The sequence below is a fragment of the Malaclemys terrapin genome, chromosome 2, assembly GCF_027887155.1.
Source record: "Malaclemys terrapin pileata isolate rMalTer1 chromosome 2, rMalTer1.hap1, whole genome shotgun sequence".
NCBI classification, from domain to species: domain Eukaryota; kingdom Metazoa; phylum Chordata; order Testudines; family Emydidae; genus Malaclemys; species Malaclemys terrapin.
Window position 1 is genome coordinate 36,095,356 of NC_071506.1, and position 18,016 is coordinate 36,113,371.

An 18,016-nucleotide genomic window follows, 5' to 3' on the forward strand; every position below is an offset into this window, starting at 1 on the left:
TGTGTGTGTGTGTGTGTGTGTGTGTGTACACATACATACAGAGGACATGAAAAGATGGGAGTTGCCATACCAACTCGAACGAGACAAATCAATGAAGGTGGGCTATTATCAGCAGGAGAAAAAAACTTTTGTAGTGATAATCCGGATGGCCCATTTCAAACAGTTGACAAGAAGGTGTGAGTAACAGTAGGGGAGAAAAATTAGTATGGGGAAATAGTTTTTAGTTTGTGTAATGACCCATCCACTCCCAGTCTTTATTCAAGCCTAATTTAATGATGTCCAGTTTGCAAATTAATTCCAGTTCTGCAGTTTCTCGTTGGAGTCTGGTTTTGAAGTTTTTTTGTTGAAGAATTGCGACTTTTAGGTCTGTAATTGAGTGTCCAGAGAGGCTGAAGTGTTCTCCAACTGGTTTTTGAATGTTATAATTCTTGATGTCTGATTTGTGTCCATTTATTCTTTTGTGTAGAGACTGTCCGATTTGGCCAATGTACATGGCAGAGGGGCATTGCTGGCACATGATGGCATATATCACATTGGTAGATGTGCAGGTGAACAAGCCCCTGATGGTGTGGCTGATGTGATTAGGTCCTATGATGGTGTCCCTTGAATAGATATGGACTGAGTTGGCAACGGGCTTTGTTCCTGGGGGGGGCGGGGAGTGAGAGAAAGTGTGTGTGTGTGTGTGTGTGTGTGTACACCTACCGTATTTTCCACTCCATGCATTTGGTGAAGTGAGTTTTTGCTTACAAAACTTATGCCTAAATACATTTGTTAGTCTCTAAGGTGCCACAAGTGCTCCTTGTTCTTTTTATTCAGAGTATTACTTGACACCACATATGTAGTCTTCCACCATAAGCACTGTGCATGGGAGAAGAACATTTGAAACAGCAGTGGCATCCCAGGGGTCAGGATCCAGGGTACATGTTTTTCAGAGTTAGCAGACTTTAGTTATTCTTAATTCTGCATCAGGAAAATGCGTTCTTTGCAAATATCCATGTTTGTAACAGCATTCAATTGTTTTGTATAAAGTATCGAATGAGAGGCAGGAGTTAATAAATGTAAATACAAGAATTATTCAACCTGTAAGTTAAATAACTTGGAGCCCGGCAACTGGTTTACCTTCTTTATTGCTTAGGAAATTGATTATTCCAAAAGCTCATCCTTTCATAGCATGCTAACCTAACCTATGGCAAGTTCTTTGTACATAAGAAGTAATTTGGAGTGAGCCTGGAGTGAGTAATTTTATGATTCTGGAATTTAGGACATTGCAAAAGTTAAAATGTTGAGCATTCTTAATTCAACCATCTGAAGAGTAGCTTGATATTGAGAGGAATGTTTTTCAATTGATTGATCTTACTGCCTTCTTGGGTAATCTTTACTGCATGTTTAAGTCTTTACTAACTAAGCTTCTTGGGGCAGGGACTATCTTTGTTCTATGTTTTCACAGCATTGTGTGGTCCAGGTCTGTGACTAGAGCTCCCATGTGCTACAGTAATACAAATAATAGATAATCCATTCCTACTCCCACTCACACACACAGACCTGAGAACATAAATGTCTAAATTATGAAATTGCTGGCATTCAGCAGAAATGGGATACTGTTAGGGTTCTGTTAGCTGGCCTTCTTTATTATATAGGCATTTTTTATATTTACATTTCATTTGTACTTGAATGATAACTGAACTTACTCAAAGGCCATCATGTGAATTACGAAGCTTAACATCTCTGTATAATGCAGTTGTTAACTTCATGTGCCTTTTGAGGTTTTTATTTAACAAAAAAAAAAACCAAGTACATAATATGTAGGACTAATTCAATGGGGCATTGCTAACCACTCGAAGAGGAGAATATTCTCTGAAAGCCCATGAAAACAGTGGCAATGAATGAAGTTCTAGGGAGATATATCCGCTGTATAGCTTGCTGGACCTCAGCAGCAACACTGATCTGATATTATTTCCAGGTAGAAGAGCCTGACAGCCTCCTAGTTTCAGGTTAGTTTATATGGTACACCTCTACCCTGATATAACACTAATTTGGATATAATGCGGTAAAGCAGTGCTCCGGGGGAGCGGGGCTGCACACTCCGGTGGATCAAAGCAAGTTCGATATAACGCGGTAAGATTTTTTTGGCTCCCAAGGACAGCGTTCTGTCAAGGTAGAGGTGTACCAATTCACTGCAAAATGGAGGTAGAAATTTGAGAGGGAAATGCAGTGACAATCTTAAAGAATATGTATTGCATCTTCTCTTCAGAACCTGGCTGACCAAAGTATTTCTTTAATAATAATAATAATAATTAATAAAAAAAAAGATTAAAACCTGAATCTAAGCTGTACAGGTTTTTTTCTTTTTAATTCTAGGGAAAACTAGTCATTACACTTTCACATGTTATACATGCTTTTGTGACTTTTCCTTTGGATTGTGTCTTCAGTGCAAAATTTGAATTCTTCCTAACCACTTAACATTTTTTTTAAGTTGTAAAAATTTAAAAGGGTCCCACTTTTGTGGGTACTGTCACTTGACAGCTGCATTTTGGAGTGAATACTTAGAATGCTACAGTTAGCTATGAGAAATGCTGAATGATCAACATAATCATTTTCTTTATCTAGTCTTAGGAGACTGAACACATTACCTTCATACTGTGATTGCTTCTAAGACTTGCAAACTATTCTGAAGGCCATACAGCATGAGGCATTTGAGCCTACCCTTAAATATTTATTTTTTCCATTCCTATTAATGTAACACACTTAATGCTTTTGTGTTGCTGATTTATAATTATCTTAGCACCAAAGTGATAAGTGGTGACTGGCTAAGAAGACTATGAAATAAACTAGTTTGTTGGGAAAATGAAATACCTTAATTATTAAAGTAAATCAACATTTGTTGTAGTAAAATTGTCCAATATATTCACGCTTATTAGTCTTCTTCAGTATTAACTGACTTTCATACTAACCATAAATTGGGTGTGGAGAACCTCTTAATGAGTTATTTAACTTAGTGGGGGAAAAGCCAAAATGGTATGCTGAAAACTTAATCTTTTAAAATGAGATATTTTCTGCTTCTTATTGGCATGGATCCAACTCTCACGCACATCAATGGGAGTTGAATCAGAACTATAGTAAAATTGAATAATTCGGTGCTACAGTAGTACAATCAGGTTTGTATAATATGACTTGATACTTTTAAGTAATGCTCTTGGAATCTAAAATGAAGAATAAAGTATAGTATTTTCTCCACAGATATTACTTTCATGTCTGTCAAGCTACTCTAATCCACCTGTTTCATAATAGTCATGTAAAAAGTAAAACCCTTTGCATTTTGCTGACAATAAAATAGCCTGGATTTTTGCCGCTTTTTGTAAAAGGTCTTATTTATTTTACCAATATAAAAAGATTTAATGTATAGTTTTTACAAAGGTGATAAATATTCGGTCCAAATTATAATAAAACAACTGGACAAACTTGTTTCTAATATTTGTTCTAAAATTATATTGTAGAACTTGCCAGGTGTGCTCAACAGTGATGTGCCTACATGTTAAACAGTTCAGCTGGAAAAATTCAACTAGGGTGCTTGTAAGCAAGTTTGTGTATTCTGGCCAAATGCTTACAAAGCTCTACAGAAATATTCAATTTCAAAGTTAATTGTACAAAATGTGTATAAAAAATTGATAGGGGGCTTGGGAACGATGGGTTATAAGGAGGTTTAGAAAAAACTTCTATTTCGGCAGCTCTTCGATGATGATCCGAGAGACTGAATTCCATCCTGTAGAAGCATCACCTCTTGGGTAATCTGCACAAGTACCAACCCAGATAGCAACATCCACCAACCCAGCGCTGATTCCTTCACACAGTCCTTCCACTGTTTAAAGACAAACATATCTTATTTCAAATAATCAGTATCACTTATTTCACTGATTTTCCCCCCCCCCCCCCCACATATCCTGACTTGTATAGTTAACATGCCAAAGAACAGCAGTTCAGTACAACTCTGTATAGAAATGCCATTAGTTAGGGTTACTATGTTGCTACTGTTTAAATCTTTGGGGGGGCTGGGGGGGGAACATTGTCTTCCAGAGTACCATAGCCTCGGTAGGAACTATCTGCAGCCAAATGTTTTTTAAACCATTATACAAAGTTTTTAAAGTAATGTTATGATCTATAGAGCTAGTTTTTAACCATACACAGTTCCTTATTTCTGTTCACTTTTTCAACGGTCTCCATTGTAGTGGCAATGCTAATGGGAGACATGAATACAGTGGTAACAAACCCATTCTGATACTTCATGGAAAGGCCTACTATGACCACACAGTGAGGTTTTTATGGATTTTCTTGTTACTGTAGCGAAATATTACCTCGGGGAGGAGAGAGAGAGAGTCAGAGACCTTCTGTCATAGACAAAAAGCTGAGCTGCTAACTTCCCATAACTTTGGGCCTCTTACAAGCAGCAGTTGTTCTCCTGTGAAATCTTCTAGCCTATTCTGCTGTGCTGTGGTGAATATTCTCTATGCTACAACATCTGGTAAGTTAGATGTTGCAAGCCTTTTGTTTTATATAAAATTTCTCTCAGTATATGTTTATAATTCAAGGTATTAAGGGGACATATGGCGTAGGTATATTTTAGTTGTTACTCCCATTTTCCCCATATCATCATCTTTGATACTGAACAAGAACTGTTGTGATTTTCCCCTTTCTTAGAAGAGGACATCATATAAGATGTGGATAACTAACTATTCCTGAATATGATTTGGTTTTAGCTTTTAACGTGATAGGCCTCACTGGTAAAGATGGGTTTGTGTTGGAAGCTCCAGCAGAAATTAGTCTGTCTTCCCAAGAATATAGCATGCAATTCCATACCTGATGCACGTAACTGCACAAAAGACAATACAGGTCCAATACATACATTGCCAACTTAAAAGGTGGTATTCCAGTTTCACCAAAGCACTAGAGCTATTTAGTTATACTGCAGTTGGGCAGAGTGTCACACATGCCATTTTTATCCTAATTTGAAGGAGCAGTAGTTGTTTAATAGAATCCTATTGAAGCTCAGTGGGTTGGACTGGATAAGGTAAGTCTCTTCATCTCTAACTTCTTGAATTTATGTAAAGTATGACTAAAGCTAGTAAAACCCGTAAAAATGGAATGGCAGTAAACCCAAATCCACAAGAAAAACTGCAGTTACTGTATTTTTAATACTGATACTGAATTCTGACAAAGGTGGGAAAAATCATCAACTGTCCTTCTTTGCCTCCCCTTTATGGACCCTAGACTTCTAAATGGAGGTCCTTATGAGGTGCCCCGTGTTACTTATTAACTGCATCCTTATCTTGAACTCCATTCCTAAGCACATGGCTTTGACATACATACCTGAAGAAGTGCGATGTATATTAATAGTTGAATTCAGCTCTGGGCTTCCTTGGTCTAAATAAATTATGGCTTCAATAGGAAGTGGCCCAGAGCATTCGGCTCCATTAAATGTAAAATACCACCGCTGGCAGCATGCATTTTTGCATTTGAGTCGAAGTGATCCACTGAAGAGAACCCTTAGAGCACTGTTAGAGCGCATCTTTGTGAATGTACATTCCTAAGGAAAATAAGAATGAATTGTTGGCTGTGGCTTTTGAACGCACTTCACTAATTCTTTTGAGAATACATTAATCACCTTCTCTGTTCTCCCCCTTCATTTCCCTGCTCCTTTTATTAAAAAAACAGCACCTGACAAGTAAGTCAATGCCCCAAAACACTGATCTGTGTTTCAAACACCCCCAGAGGATAGGGGAATGTTGAGCTCCTATATTTTAATATGAGACCATGTATGCAGTCAAGTTAGGTATCTAAATATCTTTGGAGTTTTCCTTTCTTCTTTCTTTCCCCACATTCTCCTTCCTTGCAGGTAAGGATAGTGTTACCAGCTCTCTCAAACCAGTCCATACTCAACACAAAATGTTAGCCAGAAAAGGTTGATGAAAAGATACAGGATTATCTTGATGCTGTACAAGGCGGATAAATTAGTTTTTAAAAAAAGTTTTAATAGGGATTAGTTCTTTAAACTAGATTTTCCAAAATTTAAATATTTGCTTTTTAAAATAATTATTTAAAATTCTGACAAGTTATGTTAAAGCCTTCATTAACTATTTATTAAATATTTTAAAGTGATTTTAATATTAAGTTCTACATATTTGCTACCTAAGTTTTAAAGAACATCAAACCACTGCCTCTGCACATGGACATTAGTTTGCTGAGGTGTTAAACCAGCCTGTGACAACAGTAGCCTCTTCTGCAGGTGCAGAGAGAATTTTTTCTTCATTACAGTTTATTCAACTAGTTCAATGACTTGTTCATTCAAAGTTAAGAAACTGATTGGAAGTTGAAAAAGCAGGAACCTGTTTTCCTTTTCCAATCTAGGAATAAAATCTAGGTGTGAGAGGATGAGATCTCCTAGTTCTAAAATCTTGAAGGAGGTGACCAGAAACAATCACTTCATTTACATAAGAACAGCCATACTGGGTCAGACCAAAAGTCTATGAAGCCCAGGATCCTGTCCTCTGACAGTGGCCAATGCCAGGTGCCCCAAAGTGAATGAACAGGTTATCATCAAGTGATCCATGCCCTGTCACCCATCCCAGCTTGTGGCAAACAGAGGCTAGGGACACTATTCCTGCCCATCCTGGCTAATAGCCATTGATGGACCTATCTTCCATGAATCTATCTAGCTCCCTTTTGAATCTTGTTATAGTATTGGCCTTCACAACATCCTCTGGCAAGGAGTTCCAGAGGCTGACAGTGCGTTGCATGAAAAAATACTTTCTTGTGCTTGTTTTAAACCTGCTACCTATTAATTTCATTTGGTGGCCCCTTGTTCTTGTATAATGAGAAGGAGTAAATAACACTTCATTATTTACTTTCTCTATACCACTCATGATTGTATAGACCTCTATCATATCCCCCCTTAGTTGCCTCTTTTCCAAGCTGAAAAGTCCCCGTCTTATTAATCTCTCCTCATACAGAAGCTGTTCTATACCCCTAATAATTTTTGTTGCCCTTTTCTGAACCTTTTCCAATTCCAATATATCTTTTTTGAGATGGGGTGACCACATCTGTACACAGTATTCAAGGTGTGGGCGTACCATGGATTTATATAGAGGCAATATGATATTTTCTGTCTTATTATCTATCCCTTTCTTGATGATTCCCAACATTTTGTTCACTTTTTTGACTGCCGCTGCACATTGAGTGGATGATTTCAGAGAACTATCCACAATTACTCCCAAGATCTCTTTCTTGAGTGGTAACAGCCAATTTAGACCCCATCACTGTGTATGTATAGTTAGGATTATGTTTTCCAATGTGCATTACTTTGCATTTATCAACATTAAATTTCATCTACCATTTTGTTGCCCAGTCACCCAGTTTTGTGAGATCCTTTTGTAGCTGTTTGCAGTCTGACTGGGACTTAACTATCTTGAGTAGTTTTGTATCATCTGCAAATTTTGCCACCTCACTGTTTACCTCTTTTTCCAGATTGTTTATGAAAAGAGACGCTCTGCGGGTTACGCAAACCCGATTTATGCAAATCTGCACTTGCAGAAAAAGTTCCATAAGCTAGAAAGTTGGGGGGGGGGGGTTGGTTTTTTTGCGTAATGGTTGGGTATACGTTCCCGACTTACGCAAAATTCGAGTTATGCAAGGCATTCCGGAACGCTTGCGTAAGTTGGGGAGCGTCCGTATGTTAAATAGGACTGGGCCTCGTACAGATCCCTGGGAGACATCACTATTTACCTCTCTCCATTCTGAAAACTGACCATTTATTCCTACCCTTTGTTTTCTATCTTTTAACCAGTTACCAATCCATGCAAGAACCTTCCCTCTTATCCCATGACTGCTTATTTTGCTTAAGAGCCTTTGGTGAGGGACCTTGTCAAAATCTTTTTGAAAATCTAAATACACTATATCCACTGGCTGTCCTTTGTCCGCATGCTTGTTGACCCCCCTCAAAAAATTCTAGTAGATTGGTAGGCATGGTTTCCCTGTACAAAAACCATGTTGACTATTTTCCCAACAAATTATGTTCATCTATGTGTCTGACAATTTTGTTCTTTACAATAGTTTCAACCAATTTGCCCGGTACTGAAGTGAGGCTTACTGATCTATAGTTGCCAGGGTCACCTCTGGAGCCCTTTTTAAAAATTGGTGTCACATTAATTATTCTCCACTCATTTGGTACAGAAGCTGATTTAAATGATAGGTTACAGATAATACTTAGTAGTCCTGCAATTTCACATTTGAATTCCTTTAGAACTCTTGGTTGAATACCATCAGGTCCTGGAGACTTATTACTGTTTAATTTATCAATTTGTTCAAAAACCTTCTCTAATGACACCTCAATTTGGGACAGTTCCTCAGATCTGTCACCCAAAAAGAATGTCTCAGGTTTTGGAATCTCCCTCACATCCTCAACAGTGAAGACCGATGCAAAGAATTCATTTAGTTTATCCGCAATGGCCTTATTGTCTTTGAGTGTTCCTTTAGCATCTTGATCGTCCAGTGGCCCCACTGGTTGTTTAGCAGACTTTCTGCTTCTGATGTTAAAAAAAAATTGCTATTACTTTTGAAGTCTTTGGCTAGCTGTTCTTCAAATTCTTTTTTGGTCTTTCTAATTATATTTTTATACTTCATTTGCCAGAGTTTATGCTCTTTTCTATTTTCCTCATTAGGATTTCTCTTTTTAAAGGATGCCTTTTTGCTCTCACTGCTTCCTTTCCTTTCAACAACTACAGCTATTTCTTTTGTTTAATAACTCAGTTTTAAATGCAAATCATGTTTTGATAAATTTTTTTCCTTATGTATCCTCCACATTTTAGTTTTATTTAACTAATAAAATTAAAAAGCTGTGTGTATGTATTTTGACTTGAAGTCCCATTTCCATTCAAGTCAAGCTTAAAATAAATCACAAGTAAAACAAACCCACAATCACCTAGTAAATAAATACACACTTCATTATTTTCTGACATAAAAAAATTAAAAATTTTAATAAATGTAAATTATGCAGTATAATTTCTTAAATAAATATAGATAGATGAGGTTAGCATAAAGAAGTGTCAAATTTCATGTAAATGCTACCTTTAGTTGTCAATCAACATGTTTGAACGGTTACCCACTAATGAGAAATAACTTTTCTTTAGAAAAATAACTCAAAAGTATAAATGCAAATCAAGATTCAAATCAATTATTGAAATCAAGGTTTTCTGCATGCTGGTTAAAATCATGATTAAAACTGGTGACTTAAAATCAGTCCATCCTATTGCAATACTCTGATGCAAGGAAACAAGGGATGTGTTTGAAACCTGAAAGCCTACATAATATAATTTTATGATTTCTCTCTTCATCATTTAGGCTCCCTGGATTTAGCAGTCACAAGACACTGTTTTTGTGAAAACTGAAAGATTCAATATTGACAGTGTATACAATTTAGTAGAAAACATTTTCAGCTGAATTTTTAAGTGTGCCCCTCCACCTACCCAATGCTGAATAACTTGCTGATTGGGCCCACTAAGGGGCAGTTCCAAAGTAAATAGAAATTAGATATTTATTGTATCTATTGAATTAGTTCTCACACTGTGACTGCAACTGTACTACTAAAACAAAGTAGGCCTACCAATCTCAGGCTTGATTGTATAGTTACTATGGAGTTGGGAATTTTTTTTCTTCTTTCTGGTCATCTTCCATACCTATTAATGTCTTGTTTTTTTTTTTTTTCTTATTTTAAAATCTCATACTCAGAGGCCTGCACTAAGGATCACAGTATTTTTGTTGAACTGGTTAGGACTTGTCAATGCTGCACAAGTCTCACCAGTAGGTTAGCCAGTTACCTCTGTAATCCATTCAGCAAATACCTTGGCTTCCAGTTCTACTGCTTCAAAAGGGAAAACTGAATACAGGTCTGCTGTATGTACCTAGAACAACCCAGCTCTCACCTGCAGCTTTATTACTGAAATAAGCCACCTGGAATGTCCAGTCAGTTATTACACATACTAGAAATGAGCCTGAACTAAAACTCTAGATGGGATCAACCTTGAATGTTGAAGAATGTTTCCATCAATGTCTGCTGTGGTGTTGCTTTAACATCAGACTGCAACATCACAGGTGCTTACTTACTGCAATTTTCCCAAGATCTATGCCATAATTCAGCGCACTCCATGAACACTGTTTGAAGTTGGGTGTCCAAGACTCCTCAATACTTTCTCGCATACATTCTCCTTTTTCTCCTTTCAACCCATCCCGACCAGGGATTCCAGGTGTCCCAGGAATTCCATTGATGCCAGGGTTTCCATCTCGTCCAGGAACACCACCAGGTCCTTGTAAACACATTCCATTGTACTGAAAAACACAAACTTTTTTCACTTTGCTTATTGATTCTAAGGCTTAAAAATAGTTTTGCTTACTTTGTACAAGATAGGAGTCTGTTATAGAAGGCCATGAAAATTCCTCTATTAGTGAGGAAAGAATGGCAAGAAATCACATTCTCTCAAATACTGAAAATTAAATGAATATGTTAAAACTGGCAGCTGAGTTTGCTGTTATTGGGGTATCAAAGAAAGATGCAGGACAGTAGTTTCATTAAGAAAATATTCATTTATGTTAACTACAAAACTGCATGGAAAAGTGTACAATATCCCCTACCTTCCAAAAAAAGTTTCCCCAGATTCCAATATTAATATGGTCAATTGTTGGCCTCAGACCATGATGGTACATTTTGCTTTCACATTTGAATAGGGTGACTAGACAGCAAGTGTGAAAAATCGGGACAAGGGGTGGGGGGTAATAGGAACCTATATTAAAAAAAAGACACAAAAATCAGGACTGTCTATAAAATTGGGACATCTGGTCTCACTACATTTTAAACAACTAGACTATGATATTTAATAGTGTAAACATAACATTTGGGAGAGAGGAAGATGAAACTCAGATGGGGCTATCTCTTCTCTGCCTTCAATCCCCAAACTATTCTTTGGACCCAGAGCTGTGTAGGCTGGACCCCAGGCAGTTCCACCTGTCCCTCACCCACGTAAGCTCCAGGGAGGAGACAATTTGGGGGGTGCAGACAAAGCCAGGAGAAGAAGACCTAGAAGAAGCTATCCCAGAGTGCTCCATTGTGACCGCTCTGGACAGCACTTTGAACTCCAATGCACTAGCTAGGTACACAGGAAAAGCCCCGGGAACTTTTGAATTTAATTTCCTGTTTGGTCAGGTGACCATGCAGTCCCCCCAGAATCGTAGAGTGTAGAATGTTTCTATGCTCTCCCTATCATCTCCGTCCCTGAGGTTATCACAGATTAGAAGGCAAAACCAACGCATTTGTGATTACATGTTTTCAGAGCTCATGCAGTCCTCCTGCATTGATAGGGCACAGCTTAATGCATGGAGGCATTCAGTGGCAGAGGCCAGGAAAGAATTAAGTGAGCGTGAAGAGCGGAGGCAGGACGCGATGCTGAGGCTAATGGGGGAGCAAACAGACATGATGAAGTGTCTGCTGGGGGAGCAAACAGACATGATGAAACATCTGTTGGAGCTGCAGGAAAGCCAACAAGAGCACAAATCCCTGCTGCCTCCACTGTATAACCGCATACCCTCCTCCCCATGTTCCATATCCTCCTCACCCAGATGCCCAAGAATGTGGGGGAGGGGAGGGGCGGGGCAGGGCAGGAAGGCTCCAGGCACCCAGCCACTCCACTCCAGAGGATGCCCAAGCAACAGAAGGCTGTCATTCAAACAGTTTGATTTTTAGTGTGGCTACACTAAGCAATGTGGCCTTGTCCTTCCCTCCTCCCCCACTCCACCCAGGCTACCTTGTCCATTATCGCATTTTTTTTTAATTAATAAAGAAAGAATGCATGGTTTCAAAACAATAGTTACTTTATTTTGAAGCGGGGGAGGGTGGTTGGCTTACAGGGAATTAAAATCAACAAAGAAGGCGGGTTTGCATCAAGGAGAAACACACAACTGCCACACCGAAGCCTGGCCACTTATGAAACTGGTTTTCAAAGCCTCGCTGATGTACAACTCTCTTGCTGTGCTCTTCTAATCGACCTGGTGTCTGGCTGCTCAAAATCGGATGCCAGGCGATTTGCCTCAACCTCCCACCCCGCCATAAACGTCTCCCCCTTACTCTCACAGATATTATGGAGCACACAGCAAGCAGCAATAACAATGGGAATGTTGATTGCGCTGAAGTCTGACAAACAGCACCAGTGAGCTTTTAAACATTGTGGAAGTAGAGAAAGAACTGACAGCGATTTGAAGGGGATTTCATATTCAAACAGTCCCCTTGTGTGAGCAAGAATCAGGCTAGCTGTAACCCTAATAATGCGAGATCTGTAGAAGCAAGGATTGTGTGAGGCGAGTGGGAAAGAACTGTATGAGAAGTTGTTGTGACCTTCTGCTAGATAAGTATAGAATGTAGACTATAGTCTAAATTGTTGAGGAAAATAAGATATCAGGAGGACATATGTATAAACAAAATGCAGCTGTCATCCATTATTGTGTGTAACAAAAGGTATAAATGCTTGTTGTAATTGTTTACCTGGAAAGAGATCTGTTTTGCTCTTTCCCTCCATGCAATTGCTAGAGAAAATAAAATATCTGACTTGTTGCACCCAACCTGAGAGTGAGAACTCTGTTTTTCTCTGACAACATCCAAAGGCACATTCTACCACCATTCTGCACTTACTCAGCCTATAGTTGAACTGCTCTTTACTACTGTCCAGGCTTCATGAGTTATGGGAGCCATGGGAAATGGTGGAGCCGTACACCATGCCTTGGAGTTTGCTAGGAGCTAGGCAGGGAAGACATTCCCAGAACCCCTGCCAAGCTACATGTCTGACGAGGACGGGTACCAGTCCTACTGCACCGTCTGCTGCGAAGGCACCCAGAGGACCAGAACGGATCCCCCGAGCTCATTGCTGGGGAGCAGGAGAGCAGAATTGCAGGAGAGCAGAGTTGCAGGGGAAGTGGTGGAACCATACACCATACCCTGGAGGTTGCTAGGAGCTGGGCAGGGAAGACGTTCTCAGAACCCCCAACCAAGCTACATGTCCGACGAGGACGGGTACAGTCCTATTGCACCGTCTGCTGTGAAGGCAAGCAGTTGCTGCTGTGTAGCGATGCCAACTGCTGCAGGTGCTTCTGCATCGAATGCTTGAGATCCTGGTAGGGCAACGTACCTTGGCCAAGGCAAAAGAACAAGAGCCCTGGAGCTGTTACATATGTCAACCACAGAAGTGCTATGGGGTATTACAGCACCGACCAGACTGGAATGTACAACTGCAAGACTTCTTCACCAGTGACAAAGGACAGGAATATGCACCTAAAATCTAAAAAGGCCCGCACATTTCCCAGTCACTACCTTTGATAACAGAACATCAGTGATTGCATTGGCTACTTGGATCACAGCAGCCCCCACAGTAGACTTGCCCACAACTGCAGTGGACTCCAGGCTTGCTGTGGTATGGCATCTGCATGGGTAACCCAGGAAAAAAGGCGCAAAACGATTGTCTGCCATTGCTTTCACAGAGGGAGGGGCAACAGACGACATGTACCCAAAACCACCCAAAAACCAACAATGTTTTTGCCCCATCAGGCACCTGGAGCTTAAACCAGAATTCCAATGGGCAGTGGAGACCAAATAATAAATACATAAAATGGAAAGTCCTGCAAAGGAAGTAAATTGAGATCCAGAATAATGAACTTTTGACATTTCCTTCAATATTCAAAAAGATGCACTGTTGGCAAATGCAGTAATAAGAACATGCCAGTGAAACATTTGATCAAGGAACAGATCTTTTAAAAGGCCCATTGAATATTAGTCTGGTCTCAGAGGCCCCTACAAAACTAATAAGCAAGACACAGTTATGTGAAGACATCTTAATTTCTTACAGTACTGCTTGTACCAATTCATTTGATACATTTTGCCTCTGCCTAGGAACCAGACGTGCTGCTGGCCGCTTCCGGGGCACAGCGCGGTCCATGGTGCCAGGACAGGCGGGAAGCCTGCCTCTGCACCCTGGCTGCATCATTAACTTGGAGCCACTGGAGGTAAACCCATGCCCCAACCCCATGCCCCAATCCCCTGCCCCAACCCGGAGCCCCCTTCCAAACCCCAAACCCCTCATCCCCGGCCCCACCCCAGAGCCTGCATCCCCAGCCGAGCCCTAACCCCCTCCCGCACTCCAACCCCCTGCCCCAGCCCTGAGCCCCCTCCTACATGCTAAACCCCTCATTCCTGGCCTCACCCCACAGCCCTCACCCCCGCACCCCTCACCCCCGCACCCCAACTCTCTGCCCCAGCCCTGAGCCCCTCCCACACCTCAAACCCCTCATCCCCCGCTCCTGGGTCGCCAGAAAAAAAGTTTGAAAACCAATGATATAGAGCAGTATAAACAAGTCATTGTCTGTATGAAATTTTAGTTTATGCTGACTTCGCTAGTGCTTTTTATGTAGCCTGTTGTAAATCTAGGCAAATATCTAGATGAGTTGATGTACCCCCTGGAAGACCTCTGCTTACCCACAGGGGTATATGTACCCCTGGTTGAGAACCACCACTTTAACTGACCTGTAAAAAGCAACAGAGAGTCCTGTGGCACCTTTAAAACTAACAGATGTATTGGAGCATAAGCTTTCGTGGATGAATACCCACTTCGTCAGACGCATGCCTGACTTGGACATTTTGGTTTTAGATTCCACCAGGGGGCAGAGCTAGCCAAAAAGAAGGTGCTCCAAACTGATCTAACATTAAAGAAATTTTGAATATTTCCAGAGAGGGTGCTTTAAACTTTTGCAGACCTAGAAACTCACATATGCAAAATAATTACATGGGCTTTGGTCTCCTCTTCAGCCAAACCGATCTGTACTCACCAGATCAATTATTTTCACATATGGTATACTGCTTTTGAAGTGGAATGAGCATATTGTTGTAAAATGACAATGTTGTGTCTGTTGAAGCAAGGTGGCCCCTTGTCATGTTTTTGGTTCTATTTTTGAAGGAGTCTGTGTCAAAGTTATTTTATCTGACACAGTTAGTATACATCTACTTAAGTATGTTTCCTTAGCTTCCACCAATTTATCTGAGTTATAGATCTCAGCCAGCCAAGGCTGAAAAGCAGGATGCAGTGCCAGGCAAATACTCAAGATGAGGAACACAAAAATATTTGTTCATACAGAAAACTTAAGATGTGGGATTCACTCCTTTAATTTCCCATAATCTCAGATTCATTAGTCCTTATTTTTTATATAAAAAATGTCCAACAATGAAAGTGAGATGGCACCAAAGCAGTGTGTAACACAGGTGGGTTTAGGACTGAAACTAGTGATAGCCCTCAAACTGAAGTACATTTGAAGGGTATGATCTAGGTACATCTGCTGACAATGCCATCTACATACCAAAAACAGCAGCATCCTCTCCATCCTAAAAAAATATAGTTGTTAGTGAATACAAGTGTGGGATCCCTGCAAAGACTTACCTTTGTCTGGAGGGAAGAAAAACCCATGCCATTTGTTTTCTATGGCTCTATAAAGCCTTCAGTGCATTTGTAGTTGCAATGAAACAGCATCCAGAAATGTGCCATGTATAAGCACCAGCGTGAATTTGTTTACACATGGGAAAGTGGGATTTAATAAAATGAGAGTTGTTCAGTGCTTGTGGCTCTTTAGTTTAAATGTAACCTTTTTTCTTTATCTTGTCCTTTATTTACTATTGTAATTTAGTTAATCAGGGCTTAAAAATTTCCGTTTTGCATAGGTGATGTCTTAATAAGGAAGGATAGCAGTTCACAGTCCACTCTTTTTTATTGAAACAATCCAGCCACATTAACTTGGCCTTGCTTCCTCATGCGGACATGACTGGAGAGAAGGGTATGTATTACTTTAACCACAGACTCCCGACTCTGCTATGTAAAAATCTGAGGAACACAATCTGCATCTGGAAAAAAATAGCTTCCATGAAGACAAATCCATTCTAAACATTTCCCTGAATCATCACAATTAGTGAGCAATAAAATGTAGAAAAGAAGCTAAATCAAATTACTCATCCTTCCTGCAAAAATGACCCAGCATAACTGGGACTATGGTCAGATCTTCAAGTTACAACTGGTTTTGGGAAAGGGGAACTGTCCTGGCTGGCAGAAAGGAGCTGTTCTCCCAACAATAGACACGTTGCAGAGACTGGCCCCTAGAGCTGCACTAGCCTCTTCCTGGGATAAAGCAAAGGAGAGGATTGGGTGGTTCCAACTCTTTGAACGAAAAAGGAGCAGGGAAGATTCCCCAGCAGTTCCTCACTTGTTACTGTCACCTCAAATCCACAACATCACTCCCAACCTTGTCCACCAGCTCCCCCCACATCAGACCCCTCTGTCCCCAGGCCCCCACTCCAGCCCTCCTAACCCCTCTCCAGGCCCGCTTTGCCCCATCATCTACTCCTAGCCCCACTACAGCCCCTCCCCAGCCCCCTCTGCTCTGTCCCTCTCTCCCGACCCCTTGCTCCAGAGTCTCCCGCTGCTCCAGACCCCTCCATTCCCATCCCCTATTTCCGAGCCGCGTGCGGCGCGGGCAGACTCACCACATCCACCACCTCCCTCTGGCGCAGCGCCTTGTGCTTCCCCTTCGGGCTCTCGGACTCCCCGAGCGGCGGGGCAACCAGCAGCAGCGCGACCAGGAGCAGCGAGGCGGCGGCGGCAGCGGCGGGCGGAGAGCTCATGGTGCGGGGCAGCCGGGGGCGCGGGGCCGGGCTGGCTGGGAGCGGAGCTAGCGAGAGGGGGGGATGAGTCAGTGTCTGCAGCGCGCTGGATAAATGAGCCTTTCACAGCCCCGAGCCTGAGCTCCCTCCCTGGGGACGCCAGGAATTTCCATCCTGTAACACGGCAGCAACTCCCAGCCTGAGCCGTCCGGCCACAGCCACAGGCCCGCCGGGGCTTCCCGCCCCCGCATTGCCCGACACTCCCACGCCAGCCTCAGGCACCCCGCAGCCGGCACTCACTGGGTAAGTGTGCTGGGGCTGTGTGCCCCTGACCCGTAGCACTGGCAACATACAACTGTGCCGCCTGTGCCCCTGACCCGTAGCACTGGCAACATACAACTGTGCCGCCTGTGCCCCTGACCCTTAGCGCTGGCAACATACAACTGTACCGCCTGTGCCCCTGACCCGTAGCACTGGCAACATACAACTGTGCCGCCTGTGCCCCTGACCCGTAGCACTGGCAACATACAACTGTGCCGCCTGTGCCCCTGACCCGTAGCGCTGGCAACATACAACTGTACCGCCTGTGCCCCTGACCCGTAGCACTGGCAACATACAACTGTACCGCCTGTGCCCCTGACCCGTAGCACTGGCAACATACAACTGTACCGCCTGTGCCCCTGACCCTTAGCGCTGGCAACATACATCTGTACCGCCTGTGCCCCTGACCCTTAGCGCTGGCAACATACAACTGTGCCATGCAGCCCCACTTCCTGGAGTCAACTGTACTGCCTGTGCCCCTGACCCATAGCACTGGCAACATACAACTGTACCGCCTGTGCCACTGACCCATAGCACTGGCAACATACAACTGTACCGCCTGTGCCATGCAGCCCCCCTCGCTGGAGTCAACTGTACCGCCTGTGCCCCTGACCCTTAGCACTGGCAGCATACAACTGTGCCATGCAGCCCCACTTCCTAGAGTCAACTGTACCGCCTGTGCCCCTGACCCATAGCACTGGCAACATATAACTGTACTGCCTGTGCCACTGACAGGCTGTGGTTGAGATCAGCCCCCCAGCCCGTGTCCACACCCCATGGGCTTCCCTTCTCCCGCCTAGGGCAGGAGGGTCTGCAGCTCCCCACAGCTACCCATGCAGAGCTCTTACCTGGACCCAACTCCGGCTGGGGGGCCATAGTGCGGCCATGGTGAGAGCCACACGGGCAGGTGTGGGGCTGCACTGTGGACCCTCCACCTGCCCTGGGCAGGGGGCCGGTGGGGCAGGGACATGGGTC

General features: G+C 42.3%; 1 protein-coding gene across 1 annotated transcript; it reads right to left on the reverse strand.

Annotated features, from left to right (window-relative positions):
• Window positions 1-11: 11 nt before the first annotated feature.
• On the reverse strand, window positions 12-16,884 carry CTHRC1 (collagen triple helix repeat containing 1). Its single transcript, XM_054018392.1, has 4 exons — window positions 16,604-16,884; window positions 10,150-10,371; window positions 5,362-5,578; window positions 12-3,856 (listed from the first exon to the last, which is right to left on the reverse strand). Exons 1-4 carry the CDS (start codon window positions 16,739-16,741, stop codon window positions 3,714-3,716), a joined length of 720 nt encoding a protein of 239 aa, XP_053874367.1. The 5' UTR covers window positions 16,742-16,884; the 3' UTR covers window positions 12-3,713.
• Between the last annotated feature and the right edge of the window lie 1,132 nt (window positions 16,885-18,016).

Excerpts from the sequence above, each read along its gene's own strand:
- CTHRC1 (XM_054018392.1), bottom strand. The coding sequence starts at position 16,741 with ATGAGCTCTCCGCCCGCCGCTGCCGCCGCCGCCTCGCTGCTCCTGGTC. Across the intron at positions 10,372-16,603 it reads AGAGGGAGGTGGTGGATGTG|TACAATGGAATGTGTTTACA; the intron begins GTGAGTCTGCCC and ends TGTGTTTTTCAG. Across the intron at positions 5,579-10,149 it reads TAGATCTTGGGAAAATTGCA|GAATGTACATTCACAAAGAT; the intron begins GTAAGTAAGCAC and ends TATTTTCCTTAG.